Below are 25,518 nucleotides of genomic sequence, written 5' to 3' on the forward strand. Positions count from 1 at the left end.
CAGATGTGAATCCTGTGAAGTGCTGAGGGAGAGGAAAGGAAAAGTGCTGTGAGGGTGGATGGGAGAATGGCTCACCTTGCATGCTGGCAGTGCTGAATGAAACCTTGGATCCAGAGGAGGAACAGCAGCAGCAAGATCAGCTGGTGTTGAAGAGGTTGTGGGAAGCCCGCAGTAGCCATATGAGTGTGCGGATGGCAGGGAACTTATCCCTAGTTCCCATTCCCTGCTGTTGTTAGAAGCTTGCCACACATGGATGAACACATCTTACTGGTATGTATTGGGAGAGCTCTCTGCCCCCCTCTTTCTCAGACACTTGCTACTTTGCCATTTAGAAGTGGTGTTAGATCGTACATAGACAGTTTCCTCCCCAGTGCCCATACAGAAAAGCTGAAACCCACTGATCCGTATTTTCCTTGAGAGGTTAGGCAGTAGAGACCTACCTATCAAGAGGGGCAGGAGGAATCACCACACATGATGGCATCATCTTTTCTCTGCTCCAGAATGGAGGCTTCTCTGAAGTCCTGAGCATCCATGTCAGGTGGAGGTACATATCACACTGGTGAAAGAAGAATAGCAGCAATGAGGCTGGAGGGGCCAAAACATCAGAGGTCCTGATGGGATGTGCTACCCAGATCAGAGGCCATGGTGGAGAAGCCCACAAAGCTACGTATCCAGATCAGCATCAAGGCACACTTGGTTATGCACTTTGCTTGCACTGCCAGAGCCTGTGAGGTGCCTGTGCAGCGGGTAATAGAAGATTTCAGTCTCCAGGATTGTCAGGCCAGCTTTCTTCATCAGTACTAAATTTGCAACAACAAAAAATAATTAAATAATATTGCAGACTTTTTGCCCACATGTATTTAACATAAGCAAGTTGCTATGACGATGAGAAATCAGAAAATAAATGTGGGGAGAGAGATTTTTGATACTTAAAACTAATTTCTTTTTAAGGAGACAAACACGTTTTTCAGTCATCAAGAAGCTGCACATAGTGTGATTGAAACAACATTGAGGAAAATTAGAGGCCTTGCAAGCCTTGGGGGAAATATGCTTTCTGCTATAAAGTAATTGTCACAGAAATTATGGAAACGTTACACCAGTGATGATTTGTTTAATACAGCTTGGCTCGGTTCCGCCATTGGTGAATTGAAACAGATGTGTTGCTTTAGTACGGTATGTACCATGGAGTCATATGGGCAGTCTGCACTGGAGGATGTGAATGACCTCTTTCAGCAACAGGAAAACTAGTCTCTGGCTGTTCTTGAATAGCTTCAATTTTCTGGATGTGGTGCTGAGTCCTGGTGTGAAAGAGCTAATTTACTAACCCAATAATCTGGACACACACTGGCTGTCTCAGTTCAGGGACTAAGATCAGCTTCATGTATAGTGCGTTCTGTCAGATTCACACTAATAGATCTTAGTTTTCCATTGAGCGTTGATTGTTTTAGCTACCCCACTTTTCGGAGATCATGCACTCTTGACACCTGTGTTGGAAGCCTTTGGAAAGCAGTGGCAATTGGCACTACATGTATACTTGCTCATAGCATCAAACAGACCAGAGCTATTTAAAGATCAGTGGGCTCAATCCCATACCAGTTCCTTTTCCATCACTAAAGAGAGAGGTCTCTGAACTGTCAGGCTCCTTCTCCTTTTTTCTTCCTCACTGTATTAGGGCTTGCTATGTAGTTAAATTTTCTTTCTTATTCTTGGTTACTTTTTATTTTTTTGTGTAAATCAAACTAATATAGTGTTAGGGTCCATATCCCTTCCATATTATCTGGTCAGTTTCCCTAACAGCTTTGTTTGAACTAAGGATCAATCCACCATGTCAGATCCCAAATGAGTCTAAGAAGGCTTGGGAATGGTTCTAAAGTGTTTTGGGATTTTGAGTCGGAGCTGCTCCAGGCCAATGGGGGCTGCGGGAAGCAGCGCGGGCCGAGGGGTGTGCTGGCCGCTCTTCCTGCAGTCCCCATTGGCCTGGAGCGGCGAACTGCGGCCAGTGGGAGCTGCGATCGGCCGAACCTGCGGACGCGGCAGGTAGACAAACCGGCCCGGCCCGCCAGGGGCTTTCTCTGAACAAGCGGCAGCCCTAGTTTGAGAACCACTGTCCTAGACCATTGTGATATCAGAGGTAACTCAACCCATCACCCCCTTTACAGCTAATTTGTGTGCAACAGTTTCACTGGTTGTAGAGGAAGACTGCATAGATGGTGGATAACTTGAGCAGCTGCTGCCACACCAGTGCTCCCAATACAAATAACACAACTCTTCTAGCACGTGCATACCCAGAGACAAAACAACACATCCAGCACACACAATAACTCCAAACCTCATTCCGAAGCCTAGAATATCTGTGGAGTCGTAATGAAGCAGTGGAAACAGAGAGCTCTTTTTGTTTAGAATATCACCAGGTTCAATCATCATTGGGATTTAGTCTGTTCTGTCCAGTTTTTAAATTCTCGGCCATTTTTGGCTTTTTTACATGTTACTTTACAAACTACATTTGTGCAACAGCACAGGCTTTCAACTTCGAATATGACGATATGGATGACAGGCCAAGCAACCTAGAGCCTTTAGTGAACCCCTCTTTCTATCCTCACAGTGAGTCACAGCTGACCCACACCTCTGAATTTAGCCTGGGACATTTCATAATGGAGAAGCAATTTTGGTTTTTCTCTTTCCTGCTCCTGAGGAAATCAGCTGATCAGTTTTGCCTGAACACTGTATATGTGTATGGGATTAGACAACACAAACACTCACCCACCTTGCGGGAGAGATCAAGTTTGGAAAGCTGTGAATATTTCAGAAAGTTATGGACTGAAAACGGGGGGGTTAGAATAGAAACTGTTAGACAAGCTTAAGTATAGTGGTTATTTCTGCTAGCAGATAAGACCTGTTATCTTGTTTTATAGCTTGTCTCTAAAGTTCTGATTGCAGTAGTTTTCCTTGAACACAAGGTCAAACAAAACAGGGCAGAAGTTACTGCAACACTTCTCCCTTTTGAACTGGTTCCCATGGCAGTTGGGATCTTTTATTGCTCAATATTTATCTTTGTACACAGAAGAGGCTATATATATATATATATATAATATGGGACTCTTGCCTATTGCTTTGAAAATGTTTATCATGGTGGTTTTGTTCTGCAGAGGACCATTTTGGAGACCATCACAAAGCAGTTAGGGAAGGACGGGAGATAGCTTGTGCTCAGATTTAAAACAGATGCATCTTTTCCAACCTAATTTACGTTTACTGCACATTACATTGATTTTACATTACGGGCCGTAGCAAAAGCTAGTTTCTGTCAATAGTGAGCCTAATTGTGCTCTCAGTTACACCTGTACAAGCCTATTGAAATCATTGAAGGTTACACAGCTGTAATTGAGGGCAGGATATGGCCCATTATGTGCTGGAAGAAGTTTGTTTTAGGGACTGGACACTAAAGATAGCTAACCAGAAAAACTCTATCCTGTTAAGCAATGACTAATATGCTGTTAATCTAATCATTTGTGTAGACTATGCATTTTGTTACAGCAAGTGTCCATTCAGGCAACCATCAACAAAATGTATCACTTTACCAGCTACAATCCTAACCTTAACAAGGATTCAATTTACTATACAGCAGTTTTAATTTAGTACAGGGAATCACATTAAATGAACCATATTAAAGACCTAATTAGAGGGCAGCCACATTAAAGTGAAAAGGAAAATCTGTTTTCCATCAGCTTGATAGAACACAAAACAGATCTGTGTAGCTCTATGTTATCCTATAGTGTGTTAATCAGATACAAGGTGTGACGGAAGCCAGTGACAAAGGGGACCCCTGATAGGGAACAGGCATGCTCTGATAATAGGCCAGTTAATGCTTCATAATGTTTCTGTGGTTCAATAGTAAACAAAGCTGGATGTAGGACTTCAAAAAGGATGGCACATTCCATGCAGAATCAAACCATACATCTTCCATGACGCTCCAGGATTTATGGAAACCGAATGCTTAAGATAGTGATGTCAAGGGAGCTCAGAGGAGAATAAAGTCAGCCTCTGAGCACTCTTCTCGTTATATAACTAAACTTGCAGCATTTGAAAAACATCAGAGAGACTGACTGCACCCTTGCTTACCCAATGATCTGATATTCAAGAAGACTGACAGACTTCACTTAGAACATCCTAGTGGCTGTTGGTTTGTGCCATAACCTTCATCGTTTTTGTACTTCATTTCTGAGGGAATTCATTGGGTAAAGAAGATGCCCTTCAAGTAAAGAAGGTTTTTAATGGCTCAAAATTAATCTCTTCAAGGACATTATAGACACTATTGGGTTTGCAGGGAGTTGCTTTTCCTTGATATTTATTTTTAGTTTGTTACCTATTTTCTTCTTTAGTTTTAGTTTTATGGGACTAAATTTTCTCTCTTGTGCCAATGTTTACTTATACAGTTTTTTCCATAATTGTTCACTAAGGTATTTTTTGTACCATCCCCTGGAAAAGCCAGAGGCTTCATAAAGGAATTATTGATTGAGACTCCCTGGCCTATGTTATGCAGGAGGTCAGTTGCTAAATGATCATAACGGTCCCTTCTGGCTTTAAAATCTATGACCATTGCCAAACACGGATCCTAGACAAAATGGACCTTTGCTCTTATCTGATATGGTAATTCCAAGTCAATAGACTTAAACTGATTTTGAAAATATTAGAAAAGCACCAAAATTACCTGAGGGCAGGTGGGGAAAAGTGGGGTTTAGATGGTTAAAAAACATACACAATTCAATCAAGAGACAACCAGATCCATGCCAATTTAATTCACCAGTCATCTGCTAGTATTCTGAGGTTTAAGGAGGAGTATTTAGGGTAGCATGTAGTTCATCTCATGGAACTTGTTGTAGTACATGTGGAGTGTTGAACTTCTTCTGAAAGAAACATACCAAGAGATCAGTATGTTCTGTGGATGCTTTTTTATGTACTACAATAAGGGGGTAGTCAGGGTTGGGGGAATTTAAATTGATGATATATTTAGAATGATTAATAAAAGTCCACAAGTTCCCCTGCTACATCTTATAAATAGCATGGTGAATTCAGTCAGCTCAGATGATAGTGTGGAATTGAACTAAAAAATCATGCAAGTGAGTCTCACCAAAGATCAACGTTCTTTAGAAGGCATTAGATTTTTCTATGTGCACCCTGCTAAATCTGCAATTGGGAACTTAGGAGCAATGATGGTAGTTATTGGGACCTTTTGAAAGTAAACAAGCCAGTGTAAAAAATACTCAACTCTCCTACAAATTAATCCGATTTGCTATGTTTAGTTTTTCCCCTTCTTGTCATCATCGTTTCTGGGAATAGTTTTCTTGGGATTTACAGAATGGCCTCTGGCAGTTACAAGGTGTTTCTCTAAAGCTTGAAAGGAGCTTAAGGCTGCGGAGGGCTGACATAATAGATAGCCCACGCAGACACAGCAAAGGAAATGTTTCCAAGATACTGGTCAGATGTCATCACTGAAAGTTGCACCCTTTCATTTTTCACGGGTCACTTTATAAATCTTCTCAGAGATGAGTTTACCTTTTCCAAGGAGTTTATTTTTCACTGCTAGTTCTAATTTTTCTTTTAATTAAAAGTGAGAGGGGGACGAGAAGAAAGAACTCAGCCCAGGCCAGTGCTCTTTCACCTAAGTATGTGGCATTTTTATGCAGCAATCAGGAGTTCAGGTTGCAGTCTTGGGGTCTCGTGATTGAGGCCATCAGGGACTTTAAGTATTTTCAGATCCAGCCTGGTGACCACAGTGCTATATGCACACAAAGCCATGTGGGAGACCTGGGTTGAAATCCTGATCTCTTGCTCCCCAAGTGGAGGGGAATCCCAGTGTGGTTAGTTTACTTGCAGACTCAGAGATAAAAATCTTAGATGTATATTTTACAAAGTGCAAATTTGCACCACAAATATGTCCGTAGAGGCCAATGTAGGCAGGTGCTGTTATGCAGACAAAACTACACAGGATCATTTTAGGGGAGAAGACAAGATGTCACGTTTATTATAACACAATTTAACTTATGACCAATAACTAATATCTAATACCTATGTGTGTATACATACACACACACACACACACCTCAAATGTTCTGCAGCTGCTGTATAGTTACCAGTCCTGAATGTGGCTTGAGTTCGTAGCTTGTGGAGGCTAACTAGCCAGGAAAGCCGGGCACAAGGAAGAGCTGGGTCTCTGTTGGGCATGCACCGATGCCCTTCCATGTTGGCAGCAGAATGTCACCCTCCAAAGTCTTCCATCTCATCCATCCTTTTTGTAGGCTTTAGTTTGAATCCAGAGTCTATCCGTCTTGCTGTGTCACGCTGCCTCTGGGTTCGGTGTGATTGATTACCCGTCAGATGCAGACATGACTTTCAGCCTAGGACCTGGCTTTGATGTTTCTTCAGTTGTACTTTTGTTCTTTTCTTTGTAGGGTGGACTCTTCTTGCTTTGTCAGGGCTGTTGTCTGCATCTTCAGCCGTTGGTGTTTACACTTTATTTCATCAGGACAGGCTGGGGCTGGAGGTTGATTCCATTGTCCATACATACCTCATTCACACATCTAAACTAAACTAATAAGATTACAGCAGGGTTTTGCAAAAATGAAGGTTGCAGCAAGCTTTTACAACATGGAGTGAACATTTTAAAATGGAGTTTGGGACAAGTTAAAATGGAGTTTGAGTTACAATATGGACAGGTGTAAGGAATGGCAAACAGTGAACAGAAGTTACAATGTTGAAACAGTGTAAATTTCAGCGATATTTAAGCAGCAATTGGATTGAAAGTGAAACTCAGCCAGTTATTGGGGTAACTGGTTTTATGAATGAATGTTGTTTCATTCATAAAACTTTGCTTATGAAGTTATATTAATAAAATGAACAATGAAAAACAATTTCATTGATCAGTTCTACAGTGCTTGTATTGATGTTGTATCAGAATGGAAAGTCCATGTTCGGCCTCATGCCAAGAGAAACGAACTGCCATTCTTCCAAGTAAAACAAAACTAACCTCTCCATTTCCAGTGGAATAATGGTTCTGATGTTGCACGGTGGTAAATTCCCCATGAAGCCTCAGAGACTCCAGGTAAGTTGATTGGTTGTTTTCAGAGAGCCACCTGATGTGGGGGAAGGAACACATCTCTTCTCTTAGGGTATGTGTAAATAGCAAAGAAAAACTCACTGCTGGCCCATGCTAGCCCATGCAGGGCTTGGGCAGTGGGACTGTTTCATTGCTGTGTAGACTTCTGGGCTCAGGCTGGAGCCCAAACTCTGGGACCCTCCCACCTCGCAGGCATAGGCCAGCTGCGGGTGCCTAATTGCTGTGCAGACATACCCTTAGGGACTGATACAGCACCTATTGAAATCAGTGAATTAGGCTGTTAGAGTGTGGAGAGGACTCATTAGGGCATGCTTCCATTTCAGAGAAGGAATGTCATGAAATATTATTTATGAATATTTTATTGATGCATGTATGTTGTAGTTGACAGGCCTCTGGTAACCACTGTGTATCATTTAGACTCTGCTGTGAACCTGTGCACAGATGTGATAGCTGGCTTTGGAAATACAAACACACATTTCTTGAGTCTACCACAAGGCCTCTCTTACCAGAAGTGTTAGCAAGTTTCAGCATGTAGCTTATCACTGAAGAATGACTACAGACGCTATCTATCCCAACTTGGATTTAGCTCACCTACTCTGATTTCTTTTTCCAGACCAGAAGAAGAACGCTTTAGCTCAAAATCTTGTACCTTCCACCAATAGAAGTTGGTCCAATAATAGATATTACCTCATCTACCTTGTCTCTCTCACAAACATGTTGGCATTGAAAGGGCACTTTATACTGTAGGGGAAGATGTGTACAAGACTGTTCTGTTGCTTCCTCTAAACCAGCACTATCTTGCAGCTAACTTCAACATCGGTAGACTGTCACTTTTTTGTAATACTCCTGTATAGCCAGCTTTGGGAATCATAGAATCATAGAGTATCAGGGTTGGAAGGGATCTCAGGAGGTCATCTAGTCCAACCCCCTGCTCAAAGCAGGACCAATCCCCAGTTAAATCATCCCAGCCAAGGCTTTGTCAAGCCTGACCTTAAAAACTTCTATGGAAGGAGATCCACAACCTCCCTAGGAAACTCATTCCAGTGTTTCACCAACCTCCTAGTGAAAAAGTTTTTCCTAATATCCAACCTAAATCTCCCCCACTGCAACTTGAGACCATTACTCCTTGTTCTGTCATCTGCTACCACTGAGAAGAGTCTAGAGCCATCCTCTTTGGAACCCCCTTTCAGGTAGTTGAAAGCAGCTATCAAATCCCCCCTCATTCTTCTCTTCTGTAGACTAAACATCCCCAGTTCCCTCAGCCTCTCCTCATAAGTCATGTGTTCCAGTCCCCTAATCATTTTTGTTGCCCTCCGCCGGACTCTTTCCAATTTTTCCACATCCTTCTTGTAGTGTGGGGCCCAAAACTGGACACAGTACTCCAGATGAGGCCTCACCAATGTCGAATAGAGGGGAACGATCACGTCCCTCGATCTGCTCGCATATTACTAGTGTGAGGAAATCAAGTTTTACTAGGCTTTTCATTAAATAATCTATAGATGATCATGAATCTTAGCTCAGGATCTGAACACACCAAACTTCAAAAAAGTTTTGAACCAGATCCAAATTTAATAGCTGGCCTTCAGTGCCATAATGGGCTGCTCCTAAACCTCCAAACTTGAAGTTCAGTTCAGGCCTGAACTTTGTATCTTGGACTCATCTTCTAGAATCAGTATTGCTGTTTGTTTTTGTTGGACACCCAGTATTAAACATAGAAAGCAGTTGTACAGTGAGGCCACAGATTGCAAATGAGTCTTAAATTATTGGAATAGACTCCAGGGATGCTAAACAGAAAATTACTTACAAATTAGGGTGTGGCAAAATCTGTGCTGGTAGATTTTATCAAAATGTTTTGAACCTCTATTTGCCTGCTTAATTTTCTAACCCACCAAAGGATGGCTTGTAGTCCTTTTTCTATTTTGTCCTCTGCTTTATAATGTCAACATTTCCAGAATCCTTTCCTGAGTTCAAATGCACATAGCAAAATTCTGTATGCCACTACTAAGGAAGGGAAGGAACTGTTTAGGGTAGTACAGGGAGGTATCATAAACAAAGGTGATAAGAAAAGAAAAATCCAGGCTGACTAGATACAGGAAAATTCCTACTGGTGAGATTTTCTTTCTGGTAAGGTCTCCTAGACTGGTGTAATCTCCCAAGGGAAGTGATGGGAATCTTGTCGTTTGGGATGTGGGAATGTGGGGGTGAAAGGGCTTGAGGGTACCCCACAGGGAAGAATTCCCAAGTGCTCCTTCCTGGGTCCAAAAGAGTTTTTTTGCATTTGGGTGGTGGCAACATCTACCCATCCATGGTCAGAGAGAAGCTGTGACCTTGGGAGTTTTATACAAGCCTGGAGTGGCCAATATTAATTTTTAAAACCCTTGCAGGCCCCCACCTTCCGCACTTGAAGTGCCAGAGCGGGGATCAGCCTTGACACTATGGGACAAGGGCTCCTGCATGTAACTTCTCCATGGCGCAATCAACAAAGTTTTTCTGCAGTGGCCCATTTAGTCTTGATAGTCCTTCTTGGTGGGTGGGGAGCCCCTCTTCATGCCTAGGTTCACAAGTTCAGAGTAGGCATTTTTACAATTGTAAAGCTATCTTATAGCACGGGATACAGACATAAAAGTAAGATTAATACATGCAGCAATGTACAAGCATTTTATAGAGACTAAACACATTCTTACAAGTCTAACACCTATCTTGAACAATAATATATAGGTGAGCTGGTCTGGCTTTCAGCTATAAATTTGTCGGTGCTCAGCTGATGCCTACAGACTTGGCAAGAGCTGGCACCTGGGTTGCCGATGTGTCACACGATACTTGCAACATGTTGCTTTATACAGTCAATGCACCGTCAAGTTAAACAAAGGACTTCAGTCTCCAAGGCTGTCAAGCTTGTGTCTTTCACTAGCATAAAGTTCACTCACATTTACCTACAAAAACCAAATAGTTTCTCCAGTGCCTGGTTAAAAACCTGCTTGGCATTTTTAACAGGAATATGATGAGGAGTGGGCTAAGAAGATCCAGAGTGAGAAATTCCGATGGCACAACTCTCAGTGGCTGGAGATGGTAGAGAGTCGACAGATGGACGAGAGTGAGCAGTACCTGTATGGGGATGACCGCATTGAGCCCTACATCCATGAAGGGGATATTCTAGAAAGACCTGACCTTTATTACAATTCAGGTAAGATGATAGAATAACACACCTTCTCCTCTTTTAACATATCCGAACATGGGACCAGATTCTCAGCTGATTGGTTGCAGTGTAGCTGTGCTGACTTACACTAGCTGGCGATGGTTATGTTACCTCATGTTATGTTGTAATGTGTGTTGTGTTATTGTGGGACTCTGAACAGCACATTCATGATCTGGCAGATCTTTACAGGAGCGCTTGAAAATGTAGTGGAGAGTAGGAGAAATAGGCTATCTACTTCACACTAGCTTATTCAGCAGGCTCATACATATGTATGTAAAACTGGCCTGATCTTATAGAATTATAGAACTGGAAGGGATCTCGAGGAGTCATCTAGTCCAGTCCGCTGCATGCGTGACAGGACTAAGTATTATTTAGACCATCCCTGACAGGTGTTTGTCAAACCTGCTCTTAAAAATCCCCAATGATGGAGATTCCACAACCTCCCTAGGCAATTTATTCCAGTGCTTAATCACTCTGACAGTTAGGAATTTTTTCCTAATGTCCAACCTAAACTACCCTTGCTGCAATTTAAGTCCATTGCTTCTGTCCTATCCTCAGAGGTTAAGAACAATTTTTCTCCCTCCTCCTTATAACAACCTTTTACATACTTGAAAACTATCATGTCCCCTCTGTCTTCTCTTCTCCAGACTAAACAAACCCAATTTTTTCAATCTTCCCTCTTAGGTCATGTTTTCTAGACCTTTAATTGTTTTTGTTGCTCTTCTCTGGACTTTCTTTAATTTGTCCACATCTTTCCTGAAATGTGGTGCCCAGAACTGGATGCAACACTCCTGTTGAGGCTTAATCAGTGTGGAGTAGAGCGGAAGAATTACTTCTCGTGTCTTGCTTACAGTACTCCTGCTAATACATCCCAGAATGATGATTGCTTTTTTTACAACAGCGTTACACTGTTGACTCATATTTAGCTTGTGATCCACTATGACCCCCAGATCCCTTTCCGCAGTACTCCTTCCTAGGCAGTCATTTCCCATTTTGTACGTGTGCAACTGATTGTTCCTTCCTAAGTGGAGTACTTTGCATTTGTCCTTTTTTAATGTCATCCTGTTTACTTCAGACCATTTCTCCAGTTTGTCCAGATCATTTGGAATTTTAATCCTATCCTCCAAAGCACTTGCAACCCCTCCCACCTTGGTATCGTCCGCAAACTTTTTAAGTGTACTCTGTATGCCATTATCTAAATCATTGATGAAGATATTGAACAGAACTGGATCCAGAACCGATCTCTGCGGGGCCACTCGTTATGCCCTTCCAGCATGACTGTGAACCACTGATAACTACTCTCTGGGAACAATTTTCCAACCGGTTATGCACCCACCTTATAGTAGCTCCATCTAGGTTGCATTTCCCTAGTTTGTTTATGAGAAGGTCATGCAAGACCATATCAAAAGCCTTACTGAAGTCAAGATATACCACATCTACTGCTTCCCTCCATCCACAAGGCTTGTTACCCTGTCAAAGAAAGCTGTCAGGTTGGTTTGACATGATTTGTTCTTGACAAATCCATGCTGACTGTTGTTTATCACCTTATTATCTTCTAGGTGTTTGCAAATTGATTGCTTAATTATTTGCTCCATTATCTTTATGGGTACAGAAGTTAAGCTGACTGGTCTGTAATTTCCCGGGTTGTCCTTATTTCCCTTTTTATATATGGGCACTATATTTGCCCTTTTCCAGTCTTCCGGAATGTCTCCCATCTTCCATGACTTTTCAAAGGTAATTGCTAATGGCTCAGATGTCTCCTCAGTTAGCTCCTTGAGTATTCTAGGATGCATTTCATCAGGCCCTGGTGATTTGAAGACATCTAACTTGTCTAAGTAATTTTTGACTTGTTCTTTCCCTATTTTAGACTCTGATCCTACTTAATTTTCACAGGCATTCACTATATTAGACATCCGATTGCCACCAACCTTCTTGGTGAAAACCGAAACAAAGAAGTCATTAAGGACCTCTGCCATTTCCACATTTTCTGTTATGCCTCACACCACCTTCTTGTGCCCATAGCTGGTTTGCTTTGCAAATGAAACCAAATAAGTTTTTATCCCTTTAACCTCCTGGAGCTGTGCAGCTATGGAAGTTGAAGCTGGATTCTGTTTTGCCTTGCGTGTCAGTTAAGATCCAACTGTGACATATTTGTTTCTGAGGGTGATGTAAGACTTAGAAAGAACCCATCTGGATGTGCAGATCCCTGTTTTGCTGGCAGCCAGAAAAATCATCTTTTGACTTCAGGATCTGAAGAAGAGCTCTGTGTAAACTCTAAAGCTTGTTTCCAACAGAAGTTGATCCAATAGAAGATATTACCTCACCCCCTCTCATTTGTCTAATATCCTGTGACCAACACAGCTACAACAACACTGCAAATAATTGATTTGATATAAATGTCCTACACAGAGAATATATCCTAGAGATTCCTGTGGTTTCCTTCTCTGAGTAAAACCTTGCTTAAAAGCTATCTTTTTACACATTCTGGTTTCCATTTTTTATAATTTTTTCCTTAAGAAAAAGTATTGTCACTTGAAAATTAGAATGGCTGTGGTCACAAAAAATGATGATGTAAAAGTGGAACCTTCTTACTCTATAGACCTGGTCCCTATGTGTATGCAGTCAGTGGTTTTAAAGAAAAAATAAGTGTTTGCTAATTTTTACTCATATCAGTAATGCCCAGCCAAAAGTTCTGGGAGATGAAATGGACTCTCTTCGTCTCTCACATCATTAAAGATTTTGCAGTTGCAATTTAGCTAGAAACACAGGAATTTCCAAACTGGATCTGACCAATCCATCCAGTCCAGTGTGCTCTTTCCAGTGGTGGCTGTTGTCAGCTGCTTCAGAAGAAGGTGCAAGACACCCTGCGGGAGACAGTTTTAGAGTAACTTTCCCACAGGAGAAGTTTCTTCCTTAGCCAGCCTCTAACTAAAGAGGGTTAACACCCTGAAGCCTGAAGATTTATATTCCTGAAAAAACTCTTGCAGGGAGGGAAAGCCTGGTTATTCTTACCTTCTATATAAATGTGCAGTCCTTTGCTGCTGATGCATGAGCTTAGTTTGGGTTTCAGATCACAAGAAGAATTTTTAAGAAGGGTAATAATTTAAAGGACAACCCAAAAACCTTTCTGTTGTAAACTGGATACATTTTATCTGAAGTTACTGAGAGAGAATAAATATTGAAGTCCCCAATGCCAGTTTTACAGTTACTTTCAAAGTATGTCAGCACTATAGTGTGCGGATGTACAGATTTGATTATATATGTTAGCCATAGCAATACTCATGCTTTATAGATTTATTTTTTTCCTTTTTGAACACTTTATCTAATTGCACTGCACCTATATGACAAACTCTTTGAGCAATTCATAGGATGTTACAGGGATCTCTTATTATAGCAATGCTTTTTGCACTTTCTGAAGTGAAAGATGTGAAAGCATGCCCGTCGTAATCTTCCCTTTCCAGAGTTTTGCAATAGACCTTTGCTTGTTTCAGTAGACCATTTCTTTTCCCAGTAGTGTGTGTTAGAGACAGTGTGTGACCAGTAACTTTGAATTTCCTGGCTTTCAATCATTCATGTTACAGACGTAATATTATTTGAACAGAGGTTTTTGTGTTGGAATTGATGTTTGACCGGGGGAGGAGGGGCAGATTTCCAATTATATGTTCTGCAGATGTTTGAAAAGTCTTTTTGGGTTTTTTAAGGTAGAAGAGTAAATGATTATATTCAAAATACAGATTCACTTTTTAGTTTCCTTCTGTCAAGGGCCACTAAGGGTGTGTTCTTGAACTCTGTTAGATTTATATTCTTGAAATGTGGTCAATGTACACACAATATAACTCTGAAAAGACTATGGATTATTATACCAGCTGGAATCTTTTTTTGCAGTTATATAGATTTCTGAAGGACTATTTGTTCATAAGTTCAAAAATCAAAACTTCATTCAGTCAGAACCAGCTTATTTATGAAAGTTCAGTATGATACTTTTATGGATGACCTGCTCTCTGATTGGCCGAAGCAAAATACACATCTCTTCTCTCAACCAGTAAGAATTCTGCAAATCACTAATGACATGAGTTATTATTGTGGTGCTGCATCAATACCATCACATAAAATGACTAAACCTACATCAGAATCTAAAGAGGACTCTAAAGTAACTTTCCATGAGTTCAGTGTTTCCTCAGCTTTGAATATACACATCCTTAATTTATGTCGAATATATGTAACAACAGATATTGATTAACCTGTAATTGCATTCTATGCAACTGACACTGTGTACTTTTATATTCCTACAAATTCATACATTTGTTGTCCATAACTCCGAGCTTTATGGTTTGAATGCTAGTACTGTTGACTGAAGAAACCTTAAGCAGTGCGTGGTTACTTCAGTATCAAAGTTAAAATGTAATGCTTTTTCCATTGATAGGGATGAAAAAAGTATTTAGATATATAACAATCCTGGTTTTGAGATATAAGTTTGACATAAAACTTAATGTTTACAATATGAAATTACTTAATTTGCATATTTAAAATTTGAAAATATCTTTAGTGCAAAGATGCTTAGGTTCCATCTTATTTTTTTGTTTAACAATTCAGATAGAGAGAGAGAAAGAGAGACTCAATGTAAGTATTAATACAATTAAATCTGTTTTCCTTTGACATATTTTACTCTATATAGCACACTTGCCTTTTGCCTGCATCTGAACAATGTGAAAAGACAGGATTATTTATTTGTCAGAATATTTTCTTGTCAGGTTCTATTCTCTCTCATGCTGTACACACATGTATGCAATTAGCTGTACGCTCTTCCACCGCATCTTACACTTCTAAAAATGCTGTCTGATCATGGCTAGCATTTTTCATTTACAATCTGTTACGTTGTCTTCAATCACTTTCCCATACGCTATTATCTTCTAAATGAATCTCTGTAGCACCTCATCAAATGTCTCATGGAAATCTAGATGTGTCAGCTCTATTCCTTTTATCATTTGTCACTACATTATCTTAAAAAAAAAATCAGGTAAATTTGTAATGCAAAGAGAGATTTGTTTGAATGCCTGAGTCGTCCTCTTTAAGCCCGTGTCTGTAAGTAACTTTCCATTGCTTCCTGCTTAGGCAACTTTAGTAGCTTTGAAACCACAGAGGTTAAGCTAAGTGGCCTGTGATTCCCTGGATCTTATCTCTTTTACTTTAAAGTGGAATGGCATTTGTTACTTCCTAGTCATTAGGAATCTCTCTGTCATCTGTTAAACTATTAAAGTATCAGTCAGAATGCATCTGTTTCTTCCATGGGGTTTTTTTTTATTGGAATGCTTTCTGATCTGTAAGGCTGGGGACTCACTTTTAAACGCTGCCTCAGACTCTCGTTGTTACTGTATATTTTAATGGAGATAGCCTTGTTTTCTCTAATAAAGCCTGGCACATCTTACCAGGTAAAGAACTGTGCCCTTTTTATTAACAACTAATGTACCAAGAGTGTAAGAATAGCAATAATGATAAACAGTGCTTTCATTTTAACTGAAATAAATCTGGAGCGGTGGACTGACTCTGGATTTACACCATGCAGCTTTTTCTTATCGGGTGTGGAGCTTGCCAAACCTATTGCAGCAGCCTCATCAGCCAGATTTAGAGACCTCAGACCACCATCCCATCTGGTCAGAGGGCAGTCATCAGTGATGTGTGACACTGTCTTTGGCCATCGCCACATGTGGGATTCTCTTGTTGGCCCCAGGTATGAAGGCTCACATTGGGCCTGTCCCATTCTAAATTGATTCAGAAGGACCCATGAATGGCATGGCAAGTCAAAGCCAGGAACACGCCTGGTCAGTTCAGTTATAAGAGATTGGTCTGCAGTTGACATCAGAAACCATTCTTCACACACATGGACATTGCAGAGAAATCTGGGCAGGGTAAGTGGGCCCACAGTGGGTGCTTCGACAACAAGCACGTACTTGGGTCATCAAAGAAGTCTGTGTATAGCGACAGGTTTCAGAGTAACAGCCGTGTTAGTCTGTATTCGCAAAAAGAAAAGGAGTACTTGTGGCACCTGAGAGACTAACCAATTTATTTGAGCATAAGCTTTCGTGAGCTACATCCGATGCAAGCATCCGATGAAGTGAGCTGTAGCTCACGAAAGCTTATGCTCAAATAAATTGGTTAGTCTCTCAGGTGCCACAAGTACACCTTTTCTTTCTGTGTATAGCGGTATGCTCGGGTTTGCCCTCATCTTCTGGCTGTAACATCCTCATGGCAGATGCATGGAGGAGTGATGTTACTTAACATAGGAAACCATGGCACTGGTGTGGGTTGAATCATCCCAGTTGCGATGCACGTGGTTGAGTGTAGTTGTGTGTCAGCTAACTTGACATGGGCTGACTGGGGTCAGACCAGAACAAAGTATTCTGCTGCAGAGTAACATAGGGCTAAACTAGATGATCGGAGAGTTAGAAAGTTTGTTGCCCATGAAGTGGCACCCAGGGTTTTTTAGAATGTTAAGTGTCGTCACCTTAGCTGCAGTTTACCTCAGATGGCTGAGATATGTGAGAGATCTAGCTAGGGTTTCTTTGAGGTAGATTGGGTGGAATTCATGTTTCAGGTGATGTCAGTCAAGAGAGATATTCAGTTCTTGGTCTGCTCTGGCATTGTGAAGATGGAACACACTCGTAAATGCCTGGGTCACACTGACTACAGTATTTGGCCAACTTAATCAAATCAGAGTTTAGGACATCTTCAAGTTCTAGGAATAACCTTGCTTGGACGCCTAAGCAAATGTCATCTGCGTATGTGAACATGCAGGACTGGGTGAGCAGAAGGATATTTGTGAACAGGTTGAAAAGCATTGGTGCCAGTACAGAGCCTTGTGGTAGATTGTTGGTTTCTTTTCCACATGCTAACTCTGTCTCCCATGTGGAAACATCTGTTGCAGAAAAGATCAACAATGTTGACTACCCATGCTGGGAGTGCTCTTGACAATTTGACTAAGAGCCATGTGTTCCACATCATGTCATATGCTGCTGTCAGATCCAGAAATATGGCTCCTGTCTTCAGGTTTTTCTGAAAACAATTTTTGTTCAATGTTGTCAAAGCAGTACTTGATCGCTGGTGCTCCAGCCTCTCCAACTCTGCTTGCTCCATGCTGAATATTGACTCCGTTTCTGGGGAAGGATCAGATGCTTCAGAACTTTGAATGGCACAGACAATTGAGATATCAGTCAACCACTTGCAACGTTATGTGGGCTTTCCCCTGGTTTCAGGAGAGCAATGATTTTTAATATTCCCCATGTCTTTGGAAGTCGCTTTTCGTTGACCACACAGGTGAAGAACTGTGCCCGCCACTGGTGAGCACAAACCTTGAAGTGCTTCAAGAACTCTGGTGAAATATTGTCATAGCCAGAGCAGTGCTGCTCTTAATATCACTCATAATTTTGTCTAACTTGGTGGCTGTGAACGGCTGTATTGCTAAGTGGCATTCCTCTGATGGAACTGACACTATTTGTCATGCTCATTTGGGGATTTTGACGCATTCAACAGCTGGTGTAACTGAGAGTAAATTTCCTGCTGGTGTAACTGAGAGTAAATTTCCATAATTTCCTGCTCTCTTCTGTAAACCAGGTAAGGCTGTGATTCCTTTAAGGCGTCGTAGTGACTTTATAAACACATGCAACTACTTTTACCAGTGATGAATGTAAAAGGAACAAAGTAAAATTACTCTTAGCTAAGGAACTGTCCATTTCCTAGAGTTCCCCAGGAGCCTGTCATATGAAAATTATTTTTTATTTAGGCTAGTCTTATGAGGCATTAAACTACTGGGAAGGTGGGGGAAATCAAGTCATGAAGTTGCCTGCAGGAACAGCCTCAAAAAGAGGGTGGGGGCTAGTGGTTGAAGAATCAAGCCATAGGTTGCCTCACCATTTTTATTCCACTGACCTGGAAGTTGGTGTTTGGCTCTTTATTTACTTCTTCTCTGGTCCCACTGCTGTGACGGAATGGGCAGGATTGGGCCTTGTACATCTCTTCCAGTCCTGCTGGCAAAGGTGTGAGGGATACAGCTCTGAGCTGTGGCCCATCACAGGAGCTGTGAATTGGGCTGTGAGTGGTGAAGTCTGCTTCAGGCCCCGGTGAGTCTCTTGTCTTATTGAGCCAGGAGCTGGCCTTGTTTCTTGCTGCTTGTCTTTGATCCCTAAACTGACACAGATTGCTGACTGGAGCGTGCCTGGGATAAAGCAGCACTTGCTGTGTGGCCTGCTTTTCTGGCACCCCCAACAAGCCACTGTCTCTCAACCTCTGTATTTCTTGTCTCTTCATAGATGGCCTGATAGCCCCTGATGGAGCAGTGAGTCCAGATTTCTTCAGTGATTATCATCTCCAAAATGGAGACTTAGTCGGGCAACATCCCTTCTCCAGCAGGTAAAGCTCTCTTTTTGGAAAGAATTTATGTAATCAGAAAATTACTAATTCAGGTTTCTTTTTAATGCTTGATTTACATTTTTTCAACTTGAGTAACTTTTTTTCCTTTCCAAAACATAAGCTTTAATAGAGTTACATTTTAAAAACATACTTGGGGCAATGATTTACATCGAGAAAGCAGGTTTATGGAAATCATAGATCAAAACTTGATGGTGTTTTGTCACACTGGAGGATCCAGTTTTCCTTTTGACTTATACATTTCTTCTAATACATTAATGTATGCATAGTATTTCCTGATAGCTTTCCAAAGGCAATAAAAATGGAATAGAAAACTAGAGCACACAACTCATTACATGTTATGACAATTATTCAAACACTATTCAGGCATCATTGTTTGGAAATGTCTAAGGAGACGCTAGGGGATTTGATTAACTAGCAGAATTGTTTCCAGTATTCTTAAGCTGTTAAAAATAAGTTTCTCAGCTGTCAGGATTGTTTCCTGATTTTACTCAATCTTCCCAGCTAACACTCAGCTTGATTACTGATGTCATATGCTTTGAAAATCTTGTGGATGGGTGAAAGATGTCTGTCTTTTGGCTCAACTTGTAGATTCCTGGAGCTGTTGGAGACATTTGTCTGAATTGCCCTTCTATTCTGACCTTTTCTCCCTTGTCATCTTAGCAAGCTGTTTCAATTTGGATCTCTGGACTGACTTTGCTCACAAGGTCAAATAAGAAAACTCCCATTTCAGAGAAGAAGATCCTTCCTTGTTCTTCATGGCATCTGTAGGGTTTAGGAAAGTCTTTATTTTATGTGACATGTATGCCAAATTATGACAGATAGGAATGTGTGATAGTACGCTCCAATAGAAGGATGTACTTCGTTCACAGTATGGTAATCCTGTGGAATTCACTTCTACAAGAAGTTATTGAGACATGCTTCCACCCTTTTTTGACTTTTATTTTTTTCTTCCCCCAATAATAACTAATAACTTTAGTAGCTTTATGTAAAGTCTGAACAAATCCCAACATCTAGGGTAGTGGTGTAATCTGGTTTGGGAAATTCTGTGATTACTACCTAAAATCATCTGTTGAGAAACAGTTGAGTTGGACTAGGTAATTGCTCTCCTTTCCCGAGGAGAACCTCTTAGAAAGCATGCAGGTTTTTTCCCCTTTATATACCTTCCTATCTGAAACCTCACCTGCATGGCTGTTTGACATTGCTCTTTAAGGAGCGCTCCAGTTCAGTGCTAGCCCCTTCTGCTTCCTTGCAGCTTGACTGGGGGAGGGATTCTTGCCACAGAAATGCCAGCAAGCCCAGCACACACAAGGGTTGACAATTACATGACTTCCCAAGCTTGACTCTGCTAAGACTGGTTTCAGAGTAGCAGCCGTGTTAGTCTGTATTCGCAAAAAGAAAAGGAGTACTTGTGGCACCTTAGAGACTAACCAATTTATTTGAACATAAGCTTTCGTGAGCTACAGCTCACTTCATCGGATGTAGCTCACGAAAGCTTATGCTCAAATAAATTGGTTAGTCTCTAAGGTGCCACAAGTACTCCTTTTCTTTCTGCTAAGACTGTTTTGCAAAATCTTTCTTACGTAGTGGTGACTTTTTTACTATATATTTTTTTTAAAGTGAAAGCACTTGTGATACAGTTGTTATTTATTTATTTATTTATTTTAAAATGTATATGTCTATTAAAGCCCATGAGTGATGGAGAAACTGAAGAAAAGGGAAGCCAGATGCAACCTCTGGAGTCCTAGGGTATGTCCATACCACAATTAGGGGGCATGATTGCATGCAGCACATGTAGACGTCTATACCTGACTTGCTTTAATATGGCTAACTTGGGTACCTGTTGCAGTGAAGCTATAGTACCATGGACAAGCCCACCTGGAATCCTGGGTAATTATTTGGGCAGCTAGCCTGCACAGAAGCATGTGTTGCTGCTGCTTCACTGCTGTGACACCCAAGCTAGCTAGATTAAAGCTTTTGGATGTGCTACATGAGTTGAAATCACATCTCTGATTGGAGGGTAGGCATACTCATGGAGTGTGGCTCACAGCCATTCTCAACTTTAATATGGAGATCTGGCCCATGGAAATGACAGGGTGCAGTTATCAATCTTGGTGAGCCAAGATCTAGATGGGAATGTCATTAGCGAGAGAGAGACTGTCCCCAATGTCTGCACGTTCCTATTAAAGATGAAGATGGCTGCGGTCTGCTTTGTTTTTGGGAAACTAAGAATAGCCCCATCAAGATCTTGTCACTTTGCCAATGAAGCCCTTGGTTGGGAAAAGTTTGGGCATCCTTGAGCTACATTAGATTGCTGAACCTTGCATTTCAAACTTCTGTTGAAATGTACGTTTTTAAGGCTTTGAATCTGGTCTCCTTCCAGCAAATGAATGGCAAAATTACATCAAATATATTTTAAAAATAAAACTTATTTGTAGAACATCCTTGTTTGTAACCACAACGCATTAAAGTTGGGGACCCATTTAAATGAAAAGAATAAATACAAATTACAAATCTTGGTAACAGCTCTTTGTTCAGGGCGCAGGCAAATACATTCTGATTTCTAATTAAAATTCTGTTTCTGGGAGTGCTTTTCAATATGATTGTCCCTGGAATTATCTGCCATATAAGGAGACAACCTAATTGGAAACAGCATGTACTGTTACAAATGTTCTGTCCCATTTACAATACAGAGGGTCAGAATTGTTTGTTAGAATAGAGGCAGGCAGTCGGACAGAGAATCCTAGTTTTCAGACATGTCATTATCGTTTTGAACTTCTTGGCACCAAGAGCCAGGATTTCCTGATGCTTAGAGCTAATGTAAAATGCTTTAGTGCTCCGAGGCATGAGCAACAGAATTGCCAGTCCCATGAGTTTGGAGATTTCAGCCTCCCCAAATTTTAACTGGTGTTGGAAGGTAAAGCCATATTTGCTATAGAGCCTAATTAAAAATAATAGCAGCTAGTCAGGGTTCTTTTCATTTATTATATAGTGTACATTTCATCCATACCATAACATAATTCTGCAGTATTTTTATGCTTTCATTTTAAAGCTAACAAGAACCTTATGTTAAGAATTTGGGGTGGGGTGGGGGGAGAAACCAGTTCCAGCTTTTAATAAACCAGTTTCTTGTTATAAAAATGATTCATTTTTCTACTAATTATTGGATAGTTTTCATAAACTAGTTTAGTTACTGGGAGAAGGAATGGCCAGCTACTGAAATGATACATATTTACATGTGCTTTGAGTCTGTTTGCATGAAACATATTTTTATTTGTTGTGCTTTCTGACTGGTTTAGATGTTCTGGAATGAATAGGAAGAGTTCAATTCACTTGATGATGGGGGGTGCTGAGGGAAGGGTCCAGATCTAGCCAATTAAGACCATCCTGTAAAATCTGAGGCAAGTGATAACATTAAGCTGAAACTGAGTCAATACCATTGGCTGTGAAGAATCCACATTTTCCTTCTCCTTTCTATAGCAATATCGCGGAGACTCTTAAAACTCTACATGTCCTATTGCCATGAGGCTATTTCCTACAATTACAGCATGCTGTACAAAAGCGTACAGGACATAAAAACAAAGTCCTTGCCTCAAGGAATTTATAATCTACATAAAGCATACAAATCAGATACAAAGGGTTCATTTTCCCATGACTTTGCACCTCTAATGAGCGCTTGCATGCATGATAACAGGCCCAATTGGTATCGGTGCCCACGGTGTAATTGTAAAAGAAGGCCCTAATAGGGCTTAAGTGAGTTGTGGTAGCCAACAGTTACACCTGGCCTGAGAGAGTTGGTGGTGACATGGCCAAAGAAATGGGCCCACCATGAAATGTTCAAAAGGGCACAGCTGGGCTCAAGCTGTCACCTCTGCACCAAAAGTTTCCAGCATAAGCTGTATCTGATAACTGCACGAGATGACCCAACCTACACCAGCTGCACCAGAGGCAAAGAGGCATTCATCTGACAACAGTTTGAGGTTGCAGCACACTCCAGCTGAGGGTCAAGGGCAACCTCTGCCTCTTGAGTATCATCAATAAATTTTCATCAGTACTGTATGAGAAAACACAAGAGGAAACTTGTTAGTCAAAGCAGGGCCCAATGCTGTAGTCACATAGGATGAGCGCAGCCAAACAAATAGCCACTATAAAACAACTGACTTCCTCTCAGTACTCAACTACTGTGGTCTGGGCTCTGTTGCAGTAGACACTGGGGCTGCAGACCTACAGCTGCTGAGGTTCACTTATTCAAATAGGTGAGTGATTGAGCCAAGAGCTTAACTGGAATCCAAACTGGATTAGATACTTATAGGCACCTGGCCTGTGTGCCCTAAAGCATAGGACAGGCATGTCTCATTCTAATGTAAATCCAAGAAATAAATATGAATAAGGTCAGCCACAGATCCATTAGATTGGATGTAAAATGTTAAGGGCATAAATTGTCTGTCATGGGGTTTCTTGTGCTTTCTTCTAAAGCATCTGATACTGACCACTGTCAGAGACAGGAATACTGGGCTAGATAGATCAATTCCTATGTCAGAGTATAAAACTCCTTGAAGGGACGCTGTAAATGCTCATAGGCTAAAATTGGATCACCACCTCCGCTGTATTTTGGGTTGGTCACTTGCTGCCCTCTCTGTCCGTCTCCCCATCCAGAAGCTTTGGCAAGCAGAATCTTTGTCAATTTCAGTGCCTGTCTGGTTGGAGGAGACCGTGTCAGGACAGCACAGCATCTATTCACTTGTGTCACCATTGTAAAGGAACTCTCATTCCACATTAACATGTGGCAGGTCACCCAACTAAGAAGTTGGCATCTTAGCAATGTGACAGCCCTGATTTTAGGGACCCAGTACATTTTGGAAGAGCAGCCTAGAACTAAAGATGGTACGTTTCAGGTAAGTTAGTTTGTGAGCTTAACATCCAGTTGAAAGACCTGTGTTTTCATAGTCATTGAGGTGAAGGCTAGAAGGGACCACCAGTTCATCTGACCTCCTGCATACCACAGGCCACTAGCACCACCCAGCCACCCCCACACCAAGCCAACAACCAAAATTGAATCTAAGGCCAGGTCGACACTACCGTGGTAAATCAATCTAAGCTACACTACTCCAGTTATGTGAATAACGTAACTGAAGTCAACGTAGCGAGATCCACTTATCGCGGTGTCGACCAGGAGACACTCTGCCACCGACTTAACTTACACTTCTTGGGGAGGTGGAGTACAGAAATGAATGGGAGAGCACTTTCCCACTGATTTAGCACCTCTTCACTAGACCCACTAAATCGATGCTGCTGCATCAATTGCAGCAGCGCCAATTTAGCTCCGTAGTGAAGATGTACCCTAAGTGTTACACTCCTCAGGATACTAAAGTATGGTGAGCCACAGGCAGAGAACAGGAGGAGCTGAGGTGCACCAAAGACAGAGGCCCCTGAAATGGCAGGGACGTACCCAGATATACAAGCTTTTTAATGGAACTATGTCCTTGTGCATGGTGCATATTTTTAAGGAATATTTTTAATATGACACAATAAAATAGTGACAAACCTAGAGATGCTGCATGCACATTTTCCTCCAAGCTTTGCTGCACCAGAATGCAAACAGATCTCAGGGATATATTTTCCATTCAACTGAAAATACATGGCTGAAGGAGGTTGTTTTAACAGCTTGTATCCAGGTTTTTTTCATTTGCTGTGAATAGATTTTTTTCCTCTGGAAGTGCTGGCCCCTATTGTATTCCACTATGGGTTACCCATGCGCACTGTGTGTGTGGAGCCAGAGAATTTGGAAGTAGCATCCGTTGGTCTGTGCATACGCCCTGGCTCACCTTGTGTGTCTGACCGAGAGGAAAAAGGGTAGGGTGCACTGACCGCCTCTTCAGTTACTTCTGACCGCTGCATGGCTCAGGTCGGAAACTCTCTGTGTCTGTAGCTTTGGCTTCATCCCTTAAGATAAGATTTAGCTTCCTAAATAGTTTTTAGTATCTTGTACAGCTTATAGTTATAGTATTTTTCATAGATTTTAGTGTTAGAGGGGAAAGTGTTCCCCCAAAATATTAATCTATTTTTACGGGCACTGGACTATGCCCAGGACTCCAGGCTTCAAACTTGTACTTCCTGCCTTCAGTGCTTCTCGGTCAGTGATGACTACCAGTGCTGCCTGTACTGCCTCAGGGAAGCTCACATTGCAACAAGGTGAGTATCTGCTGCTTGTTCCCCAGCTATACCTGAGAAGGGTGGGAACTCAGACTTTGAAAACACCTCATGGAAAAGGCTATGAGGCCTCAATCGGACCCAGCCAGGGAACCCACTCCCTTCTTCCCCCACCCCCCCAATACATTGGCCTGATTCAGCAAGGAGTTAGCCTCCTGCTGCTAAGTCCAACACTGGTGCCAGAGAATCTACCCCCATAAATCCCCTGCAGGGTCTTCTCGGGAACCCAGGAAGCACTCTCATAGAGGTAAGTTTTCCTTGAAATCCACTTCAAAGAAGTCTGCTCAGCTCTGAGCAAGCCCAGCACCTCAGCCCAAGAAGACTTAGGATATCTTAAGTCCAAGAAGCTTGACAAGAAAGCCCATATAAACATCAGGCTCCATCAGTGCTGGAACACAACCTATTGGTACTGTCTTCATCGACACCTCCCAAACCTTGGGATCTGTTGGCACTGATGAAGATGGTTCAACACCTACCTGCAGCACCATCTTCAACAGCACCCTCTCAGGCGCTGATGGTTTGGGTGGAGACATCCCCTCTCACAGCAGTGAGAACTGGGTTCCATGCCAGTCCACAGGAC

General features: G+C 41.6%; 1 protein-coding gene across 2 annotated transcripts in view; it reads left to right on the top strand.

Annotated features, from left to right (window-relative positions):
- Nucleotides 1–25,518, top strand: part of KIFAP3 (kinesin associated protein 3) — a 126,052-nt gene that overhangs the window by 67,353 nt on the left and 33,181 nt on the right. For both annotated transcript variants that reach the window (XM_074960930.1, XM_074960929.1), the window contains exons 18-19: nt 10,106–10,295; nt 18,611–18,710. In XM_074960930.1, the coding sequence (XP_074817031.1) occupies nt 10,106–10,295; nt 18,611–18,710 (290 nt within the window). The remainder of the gene's footprint in view (nt 1–10,105; nt 10,296–18,610; nt 18,711–25,518) is intronic.

This window comes from Natator depressus, chromosome 8, assembly GCF_965152275.1.
Source record: "Natator depressus isolate rNatDep1 chromosome 8, rNatDep2.hap1, whole genome shotgun sequence".
In the NCBI taxonomy this organism is placed as follows: domain Eukaryota; kingdom Metazoa; phylum Chordata; order Testudines; family Cheloniidae; genus Natator; species Natator depressus.